The sequence below is a fragment of the Drosophila obscura genome, unplaced genomic scaffold (genome assembly GCF_018151105.1).
Source record: "Drosophila obscura isolate BZ-5 IFL unplaced genomic scaffold, ASM1815110v1 contig_36, whole genome shotgun sequence".
NCBI lineage: Eukaryota > Metazoa > Arthropoda > Insecta > Diptera > Drosophilidae > Drosophila > Drosophila obscura.
Genome location: NW_024542824.1, coordinates 1,804,549 through 1,815,172, shown reverse-complemented (window position 1 = coordinate 1,815,172; position 10,624 = coordinate 1,804,549). Strand labels below are relative to the sequence as shown.

At 52.6% G+C, this 10,624-nt stretch overlaps 1 protein-coding gene across 1 annotated transcript; it reads right to left on the bottom strand.

Moving 5' to 3' along the window:
• Positions 1-8,468: 8,468 nt before the first annotated feature.
• Positions 8,469-9,814, bottom strand: LOC111078871 (protein arginine N-methyltransferase 8). The gene is made up of 3 exons (XM_022373797.2): positions 9,561-9,814; positions 9,266-9,495; positions 8,469-9,190 (listed from the first exon to the last, which is right to left on the bottom strand). The coding sequence occupies exons 1-3, from the start codon at positions 9,765-9,767 to the stop codon at positions 8,545-8,547; spliced, it is 1,083 nt and encodes a 360-aa protein (XP_022229489.2). The 5' UTR covers positions 9,768-9,814; the 3' UTR covers positions 8,469-8,544.
• Positions 9,815-10,624: the final 810 nt, after the last annotated feature.

The following is a 10,624-nucleotide window of genomic DNA, read 5'->3' as shown; positions in this document are numbered from 1 at the left end:
CAGTTGGTGGGAGGGAGGCTGCCCCACTGGTCGGTGTGTGTGTGTGTGTGTGTGAGTTGAGCTGCTGACAAAGACGAATGAGAGAGAAGTGCGATGTTCGCGCAATCAGCCGCTGCAGCCGCTGCAGCGGAGGGGCATAATCAAAAATGAAAATAAGCATTGCATACTTTGGTGGCCCACAACCTACATAAAAAACCGAAGGCAAAAAACTCGAAGACCCAAGACCGATGACATTTCTGCCACTTGGTACTTGCCACCCACTCGTACGTCTCCTGGCCCCCCCTGCAGCACCATCTCCAGCCTTCCCGATTGATTTATTGAGAGATTAATGCCAACGATTTCTTTTTACTGCTGGCACTGTTAGTTTTTTTTGTACACTCTGCCATATTGGGGCCATGAAAGCGCTGTCATTTCAATGCGCGGCTCGGAGTCTCGCATCCTCGCAGCCTCGTCTGTGCCCGTGCCTCCTCCTCGGTGCCTGTGCCTGTGCCTGTGCGCTGCTCTGGTTTTGCCCCCGAGGCGTACACATGAGTTATTGGCTCCTCGATAGTGCAAACACTTACATATGCGGGTCTCCCGACTCTTGGCTCTGCTTTGTATTGCAGTTTGAAACATTCATAACTTTTAGTCGCTGGGGAGCCGAGTGCGGTGGAGGGGGAGGTGGGAGGTGGGAGTGAGGGGTGTTCTCTTAATCAGCTCTGCGGGGTCTTTGGGTTCGCATCTAACGAAGTTATGCAAATTTCATCCTACTGTCGGCATGAATCTCAATTTAGTGGGGCACCTCCGCGGCTCTGCTGCTGCTCTGCTGCTCTGCTGCTCTACTGCTGCTCTGCTCCTTTGATGTTTGCTCAATTAACATGGGCGAGAGAGCGATGCACTCCCTCCAGGCGCCATCTGAGCCGAGCCTGTAAGTTGCTGCAACACTTAAGCGGATTAAGAATGCGCCGCGTCCCGCACTCCCGGTCGCCACCCGTGAGCTGTGATTTTTGAATAGCTAAACTTTGGCAGCACCGCGAATCGAGCGCCTAGAGCCGCGAGGTATCCCAGCTTCTAACTGGCAACCAGTAGGCTGCAAGCTGCTGCTCGACAATGGATCCGGCTCAGCCAGTGGCAGACAATGTCTCTGTCTATCTGTCTATCTGCTTGCTGTAGCCTCTGCCCACACCATAAACTTTTGTAGTTCTGCAGTTAGTGCTTTTGAGAAGTTTTCCCAACAGCAGCCACAGACACACGCTACACTTTGTGGCAGGAGACTGGGGGGGGAGCGTACCACATCGCACATTTGTTCACCTCAGCAGGAGAAAGAGAAAGAGTCCTTGTCTCACCGAACCGAACCGAACCGTGCCGAACCGCACACTTGGCAATGCTTAATTTGCTGCCAAATATACATATTTTGCCGCCTTCGCCTTTCCATCCAGAAGCGCCTTTGCCACTAACCAGAAATGAGCTTCGATGAGCCCAAATAGTTTCGTGTTTCACTCGAACTGTCGACAATCGGCTGCCTCACCGCCTCACCGCCTCACTGCTCCACAGCTCGCCCGCTTGGCAAGTGCACTCTCAAGTGATGCTCCAATATGGTAACGCCACCGCAACGATGCCGCGTAACTTCATTAACGCTACGCTCTACTCTGCTCTGCTCTGCCTATCTGTCGATGCTCCTCTCCACACTCCTCTCCGCACTCCTCTTCCCACTTCTCATTTCGGGTGCTGCATTTCAGGCTCAGGCGCTAAATGCATTTCGGGAGCAGGTTCTAAGTATGCCTACGGGTAATATTCTTTGCCTTCACCGCGCTGCCTGCCTCGCTGCCACGTTGCCTGCCTGCCCACTCCTCCCTGGCTGCCACACGGCCAGGCAAAGCAAAGTTTAATTAATTTTCCTGTGGCTTTTGGCTTTGGCTTCGGTTCTTAAGTGGTTCTTCTGCTGCTCTCGCGCCAGATGGTTCCTCTCTAGCTCCGGCCGCAAGTTTTATGTCTTTTGTCAAAATACTTGGTCGCGAATTTCGCAATTTTGCCCCACGCTCCCACTTGCCCCACAGGCTGGCTGGCTGTAAAGTAGTTTCAGTTCTGTCGAGCTGTCACGCAATGAAGCATCGGGTAGTTCATTAAATACTTTCCAGCCATGGGAGCCGTGTTAATTGACCGCGTTGCGTTTATCGCAGCGATTTTCCCGATTGTGCAGGAATATTTACCACAAAATTACACAAATCAAAATGCACAGTCCCCCCTCCCCACCAGCCTACCACCCACCCTCCCCTATGCGTAGATTAATGCCCAAAAAGGATGAAATGTAGTGACATCATTTGTTTTTAGATTTGTGAACCGCAACGCCATCAATTGCAGCCATAACATCGCCATGCAGCAAGCCAAGCAGATGACAGAGGGACGAGTGGACGCAGACCCCGCCCCACTGGGTGGCAGATGGGATGGGTCGTGGAAGGGTGACAGCGACCACAATAAAGCATGTAAGTGGATTAAACTCAACCACTCATTAAATTACGAGTGAGTGTGCTGCGCTGCCATGAAGTGGGGACCACAGACAGCAACCGCAAAACATCCTTTGACTGACTGGAGAGACCGCCGCACTTGTACGAGTATTGGTATTGATATGTCCTAATAACATAAATTGTCAAACAGTTCAGTGGCAGTTCAGTGGCAGTTCAGGGGGGGAGGGGGAGGGCGATGGGGAGGGACCTGCCAAAGCGAATGAAGCTTAGCCCCACCGAGAGTGAAGTCCCCTGATGCATGCCCCACGAGTGCCACGGGCACTCGTCTGTTGTGTGGGGAAAAATCAGAAAGTGAATGGCTCGCAGCAGATACACAGGCTGTGCAGAAGAGGCCAACGTGCCAATAGACTCAACGGACAGGACAGCTCGGCCATTAATGCGATTGTAGCGTTGCCTGAAAAACCTCAGAGTCAGAGTCCAGGCATCAAGCAGCTTAAAGAACTAAAGAAACACACAGAAAATAACGTGAACGTGAATGCCAAGGGGCCCCAAGGCGTCGTCGCCTGATGGCAATGGAGATTGGCAGAGGGAGAGAGAGAGGGGGAGAGGGGGAGAGAGTGGGAGATATCAGTTAACGGCGCACCGCAAGAAAGAATCGGCAATACGAGTGGCTATCAGGAAAAACCCACAAGCGCACAGCGGACTGCACACAGCGGACTGCCAGGGGGTGTTGGTGTTGGAGTCCACAGTTAGGACTGCACCGCGGGTGGCATATCGATTTTAGCTTGCTCTGCTGGCCTCCCCGCTCCTGGCCCTGTTGTTGGCCCACTCTATTTGCTGTGACCTGTTGTGCTTCGACGCTCGCTGCATGAATATAATGTTTGTTTTTTTTTTTTTGTAGCTCGCTCCAGAGAGGGGCAGGGGGTATTGTTGCAGGGGTACTGACAGAGCTTGTCACTTCAATTAAAAGTGGAAATACAAATTCCAAGTACTTTGATAGGACCGTGGACAGGGTGCAGGGTGCAGGGTGCAGGGTGCAGGATCTATCTACAATAAGTTGCAGGGCAGGCAAAAGGAGCAGCCAAATTAATTGTCAGAGCTCCCGTAATTGCCCCGCTTTTCGCTGCACCAAAAGCCGCAGCGCCAACAACGTAATAAAAACTATCTACGACCCTCAGCTCGTGGCTAAGTAGGAATCGCGGCGAACCCAATGCAGCTTTCAGGTCAGGTCCTGGGAACAGGCTGTCTCTGTGTCTGTGTGTGTGTAGGATAGGGAAAATGGGATGGGGTGGGGTGGGGATAGTCAGGTTAAGGCCGGCCGAGCATAGCCCGTGCCCATGGCTGTGCCTGTGCCTGTGCCTGTGCCTGGGCGCTGCAGTAGAGATGACACGGTGACCTAAAGGCGACAACAGCCGCATGCAGAACGAGGCAGAAGAGGCACAGCCCCAGCGACGACGACGACGACGACGACACAATAAAAACCAACAAACAACACACAGAAATTGTGAGCTTTGTGCCATTCGCTGCTGCTGCTGCACTGCTGCTGCTGCTGGTGGAGCCACAGAAGCCGTGCTAATAAACAATGGACGGCCGCAGCGGAGAAATGGGTGCGGATGGGTGGGGAGATTGGTCAGGTCATGGAGTGGCTCAGGGAGTGGCTGAAGCGGCAAGTGGCAGACGCATCTGAGACTTCCTGCTGCTGCTGCTGTTGCTGCCGTTGCTACTGGATGTTTTTAGCTGTTTTACGCTTTTAGGGCAATTTGGGGACAACGTTTGCGTTTGCGTATTCGTATGCGTCTCCGTGTCCGTGTCCGTGTCCGTGTCCACGATGCCTTTGCAGGTGTCAAGTGCCAAGTGTGTAGTTTACCGCAAAGTGCTCGCTGCCCTCCATGAGCATGCGAATGTGTGTGTTTGTATGTCTGTATGCCTGTGTGCTTGTGTGTGTATGTAGCGGCCATGTTTTAGTTTTCATAACCAAGAGCGGTACAAAAAATAACAACAAAGAACATTTTCCATTCGAAAGCCACTGCGGCAGCCATAATGGCAGCTCCCTACCACATACAGCAGCAGCACAGAGTGTGTGAGTGTGAGAGTGCGAGAGTGTGAGAGAGGGAGAGAGTGTACACGGCCTTAAATTGTTCAATTCTAAGGCTTCGCAGCAGCATTTACGAGCGACAACAAACAACGGAGGAGCTGCCGGCACAAAAGAGGTCGTTAAATGCCAACGTTCCGTTCCCCTCCCATATATTGTTTGCCTTTGCCAGCGCACCAAAGAAGGCTTCTCCTCGCCACCGCCTCCGCCAGGCCTCAGCCTCTGCTGCGAGAGGAAACTTCAGAAAGGAGTGAAAGTTTCGCCTTTGAATTAAAGCCTCATCAGAGGCAGAGGCAGGGGCAAAGGCAGAGGCAGAGGCGTATCTGTTAAAGCACTAGAAATCGGGCTGGCTGGCAAGTAATAGTCATGCGACGACCTAGAGCACCCTTCTGGCTTTAACTTTGAAATAGTAATCTGCGCTAAATAGACTTTCTTCCTTCCGTCCGTTCGTCCGTCCTGTCTGTGTGTCTGCCTGTGAGTCTGAGGAGGAGAAGGCACTTTTGCTTGTAAGCCAACAAATTAATTAGTTTTCAACACTCGAGTTACTTTAAATGGCAATTCGTGTAATTAATTTCGCACACATTGACAGCCGGCACAAGCCTTGTGCATGCATGCACAAGGACGAGCGCAAGTGCAAAGCAAATCTAAATCATCATCAAATGCAGAAGCCAAAGGAGAAGTAGAAGGAGGAGGAGCAGCAGCAGCAGCAGCAGCAGCAGCAACCCTCAAGTTATCGGAAGTGTTCGTTTGGTATGCTAAAAGCAAAAGACCTGTGCAGGTCAGGGGCCATAGCCATAGCCACAGGACAGACACACACAAATACACACACACACACAGAGACAGACACACAGACGGAGACCCGTCCAAAGGAAGCAATTTTCTTGGTGAATGCGTTTGCACAAAGCGAAGATATTGCAAATACGGCAGATACGACGAGTGGACGAGTGTACAACTTCAAGTGTGGCAGCGGGAATGGGATGGATATACATATATATTGGGGAGGCAGGGATGGACACAGAAGGCCAGTCAGCCAGGACTCTCTCTCTCTCTCTCTCTCAGATATATCCAGATATATCCAGATATTCGCTCGCACAATCACTCAAACTGCAAAGAAATCAACTGCCAAAGTCATAAATTTTCGGTTTGCAAACTGCAAATTATTTCAGCATCAAGCAGCAGCCTCCCCTCCGCTCCTCTCCTCTCCTCTACGAGTGAGTATCTTCTGCCGCCTGACGTCCCTCGAGTAAAAGTTAAATAATGCAACGATGGCAAAACATGTGAGGATAGAAACGTAGCCCCGGGAAAGGGCTGGGGCACTGGCACTGGCACAGGCACGGGAAGGCGCCAGGAGCCACGACGAATGGGACAGACAGCCACTTTGATCGGCAGCAGGGGGGCGGCAGGAGCTGTGAAAAATTGTGCAGAAATATTTAAACTGCAATTTCAAAGCGATTTGTTTTATGGCCGAAGAGCCGGGGAATTGTTTCGTTGGCACGATGGTGCAGCATTTCCAGATCTCTCTCTAGCTCGGGCTCAGCATCCCCATCCCCATCCCCATCCGCATCCGCTTCCGGCATACGCTCCGCTGCACCCGACAGCGCGGAAAACTTAACTCGGATTTGATGTGGCCAAGCAGCTGTTAATGCTGCATGATTTATATCGAGGGGAAGAGCAGGGCCTGCTGCCAGGCAGCTAGCTCATTATATGCCACTAAATCAGGACTTTGGATTTCCAGATGCGCACCCAAGGGCAGGCACTGCATCTACATTTGCAGCACTTCGTCACTCTGCATTTTTTGGCAGTGGAACGCTGTGGAGTGCTGAGTGCTGAGTGCGGAGTCCGGAGTGGCGTAGTGAGAGGAGAGGAGGCGGCGGTGGTCAGTGCACTTCCACTTCCACTTCCGCTTCCGTCTGGCGGTCGTAAATTCTTCGCTCTGGCCGCTTTGCATGTCGTCCAGTTTATTATTTCATCGGGCCAGCCTCTGCGGCACATTCCCCATGCAACATCCAACATTCTGCATAGCTGCCAATTGTCATCGCTGTGGCCTCCAAGTCCGCCGCGTTCGTCGCATCCGTCGCATCCGTCGTGCCGGCTGGCCCAGCTCCTACGTCCTGATGGACGCTTGTAATGCGAGGAGACCCCTGGCCTGGGCATTGTGTGCCTCTGCATCCACTTTCCTTGTTGCACCGTCGCCTGCTGGCTGCTGGCGTGTGGAAAATGATTTGTTTGGCCGCCGACTGCAGTGGGCCTCGGTTTCTCGTCCGCGATAAATCAACACTCAAACATGGCCGCCGCCGCCGCCGCCGCAGACAACGCAACCCTCGAGCCGCGTGTGATCTATTTTGGGGCACAGCACGGCACCCACTAAGTCCCCCCCCCCCCCAACTACTCGTATCCGTGGATTACTGTGTGCCCTCGTGCATTAGTGCGAAATTAGAACTATTATATTTATAGCGCAAATAGTCCGCACATAATTCCACAGCGAGCGGCAAGCAGGTAAAAGGCGAGAGGTACGAGTAAAAGCCAAAAAGGGAGCCAAAAGGCCCATATCCACATATCCACAGAGCCATTAGACACGCCTGCCAGTCGCCGTAGCCATAGCCGTAGCCGTAGCAATGGCCCGTAGCCCCATAGCCGTCGCTGTCTCTGGCGTTCAGATGTAATAAAAACATAAAATGTTGCACATTATGCAAACAAACACACACATGCACACACGTAGTTACCAACACTGACACACATTTAAATACACGCCAAAAGGGAAAGAAGGAGGGAAAGGGAAGGAAGGAAGGAAGGACTCGGGACTTGCCGCAGCGATGGAAGCGATGGAAGATTTCAGCTTTGACGGTGGCGCCGCATGTCTAACGTTTCGTTCGCCATTTACATACACAGCCGCAAGGACACAGGCAGGACACACAGATACTCCTACTCGCACTCGCACTCGCACTCGTAGTCGTAGTCATACCTTCTGTGGGGCCAAGCAAAACCCACCAAAGTCTGCCACTAGGCTCTCTGTAGCTCTCTGTGTGTGTGTGTGTGTGTGTGCGGAGAGAACATTAAATTTATTTGAAATTATTATTATGCGCATTTACCTAACATTTGCATAACCGTCGACGGTGTGTGTCTGTGCGGCAGTGTGCGGTGTGGCACAGTGAGCCGCCGCTCTGTGGGCCAATTTGTGAGTAAAATGTGGTCGGAGAGAGAGAGGAGAACTGGGCCAAGAGCTTATAATTTGATTGAAAACTCCGCACGAGAAGTCTGGATTTAGAGATTCAGAAATCCAGAGATGCACCCCGGCCTGGGGGAATCCTTCACCCACTACAGACTGCCGCGGCCACTCCACTAGCTGCCAGGACATTTATCACGCCGCGGGGCAGTCGAACGCTCCAAATATTTTGTCAATTTTATGGGCAAAACAATATTAAGCATTCGCTTAATGCTTTAGTTTATGGCTTTAGTTGACCAACAAACATAAATAAGCTGTGGCGAAAAAATGAGAAATGGAAACACCGCAGAAACCAGAAAAACAGAAGAGCAGAAAAAAAACGGAGCAGAGAATTGGAAAATGAAAACATGGCGCATAAATTACCGCTCGGCTCGTGTACGAAATGTGCACTAGATTCTCCTGCTGCCAGCACACACAAGGATGCACACACATCGGAAAATTGTTTTAAATAATTAAATGCTGGCTCTGCACTTATTTACACCATTTACCAAAACAGAGTCCGGCCTGGGCTGAAAAGCGAGTGGAATGGACTGTCGCTTGGGCTTGGGAATACCCTACCGGCCGACTGCCCCCAAGTGCTGTACAGTGCTGGATGGTGTCGCTCTGGCCGTTACTCTCCCATGTGTGCATAGTAGTCATATTTGATACACTGGGGCATGTGGGGCATAAACTCGCACTCGTACACAGAGTTAAATCATATAAATACGAGTATTGCTCTCACAATGTGGGTTTGCTGCTGGTCTTTCATGTTTTATTGGGCTGCTGCTGGAGGGCGGTTCTCCTTCCTAGAGTCCTTGTGGGAGGAAGTAGTCCAGGGAGAAGGACTGCTTGCCCATCGTGCAGCTATCCTTGCCTTTGTGGTCGAAATTAATGTCAAACTCCAATCCGTAAATGTTCTTCAGGCTCGGCTTCAGACTGAATATTCCCCGTATGACCTCCTCCGGGCCGACGGTCAGTGGGGCCTTCAGGTAGAAAACGGTCTGGTTCCAGTGGGTCCAGGGGGCATGCGGCGACGTGCTGAGGCAGACGCGATTTGGCGACTGCCCGAAACAAACATCGAAGAAGGCGAAGAGGGCGCGCACCTGTCCGCTGCGCGTGACTTTCAGCTCGTAGTGGGTGCGCGTGAAGCAGGAGTGGTGGGGGGCGGTGTACAGGTCCAGCGCCTTCAGCAAGACGACCTTGCTCATCAGCTGGCGTGCATCGACGTGCTGCACCACGGCCGTGCTCTCGCAGCTGCGACGGATGGCCCCCATGTTGATGTCGTACAAATCGTTCCACTGGTCGAGGTCCTGGCCGGCCTCACCCTTCTGACCCGTGATGGCGCCCAGGTACAGCTGTGCGGAGTCCGGGAAGATTAGTCCCCCAGGTGCCAGCCACTTGTCCCGGGCAAATATCAGCGATTCCAGCATGTTCTCCGAGAACAGGCAGTAGCTGCGGATGCCACCAGACGTGAGGGTTAGCAGTGGGGAAAATGGGAAATACGTTTCGGGGACCGGTACCACCTACCCCATCCAGTCGCAGAGTATAATGTCGACCTGCTCAATGCCCTCGGGAAGCTCTATGTCCTCCACCTTTCCTCTGATCACCGTGATGACGTCCGCGTATGAATTGTCCAGCACTATGTGGCGGGTGTATTCCGCAATGCTAGCCGCATCCACGGCTATCACCCTGCGTGCCCCCGCCTCGGCAGCGAACAGCGACAGCGTGCCCAGGCCGCAGCCCACGTCCAGAACCGTCTTGGGGGGGGTGGGGGCTAATCAGTAGGCTCCTCATCTCAGCTGAGACTGGCAGGCGCACTCACCTTGTTCCTGAATGCCGCCTTGTTGCAGCGAATGGCCGAGCGGTAGGCCGCGTTCCGTGCCGAATCCTTTAGCAGCCACTCCTGCACCTCCAGGCGGGAGTACATCTTGATGTACAGGGCCTCCTGCAGTCGATAATCACGCACGCAGTCGCCATCTGCCATCTCTTCGTTATTTTCCATTTTCTCCGAGCCCGACATTTGTTCCATCTCAATTTTCCTACGACTGAGCCGAATGTTGATTTTTGCCAAATCAACTCTGATTTTGACATTCAACGCAAAGGCATCCTGATGACTCTCGGCAAACACTTTCGGGCGGAATCTTGGCTTTCTGTTGCTTTTTCATAATTAATTCCTTAAATGGCGGGCAGCGCCCCCCGCCCCATGCCACGCCACGCCCCGCCCCGCACGTGCATTAACTAATTAAAAATCTCATTAGCGTGCATAAATCAGCGTTATGCAGAACATAAATTGTATTATTACGAGTACATCCAGGCAGACAGAGCAGCGCAAGGCAGAGCAGACCGTCGCCCTGACCTACTGCCACGTACAATGGACAGCGGACAATGGACTGTGGACAGTGGACAACGGATAATGGTGGCTGTGCCGGGGACGAATGATGATGAGATGGCGAAAGATTGCTGCTGGAAACCGGGTCGCGGCAAACAGAGTTTGGAAGGAAGCAGGGGGCAGGCCATGCCAGAACAGGCCGGGACGGGCCGAGCCGGGCCGGGGATATCATTCACAGCATCATCGTCCTGCCAGGCTCCTCCTACTATCCCTGGGAAAACAATGTCTTCGTCTAGTCTTTGCTCGCAATTATGGCCACCACACTGCTTCCGGACATTCCCCAATTCGATTGTGGGAAAGAAAGTGAAAAGTGAAAGATGCCACCGCCGCTGCCGCCCCTCTGCCTGCTGACTGCTGACTGCCGACTGTTGACTGCCGACTGCTGGGAGCAATCGCACTCTGAGAATGTTGGATTCTTGACTTAAGCAGGGCACAGCAAAGCGTGAAAACATCATAAAGATGAAAAATTATTATCTGCTTCTTCTTCTGTTCGTCCG

Excerpts from the sequence above, each read along its gene's own strand:
- LOC111078871 (XM_022373797.2), bottom strand. The coding sequence starts at position 9,767 with ATGGAACAAATGTCGGGCTCGGAGAAAATGGAAAATAACGAAGAGATG. Across the intron at positions 9,496-9,560 it reads AGGCGGCATTCAGGAACAAG|ACGGTTCTGGACGTGGGCTG; the intron begins GTGAGTGCGCCT and ends ACCCCCCCCAAG. Across the intron at positions 9,191-9,265 it reads ATACTCTGCGACTGGATGGG|CTACTGCCTGTTCTCGGAGA; the intron begins GTAGGTGGTACC and ends TGGCATCCGCAG.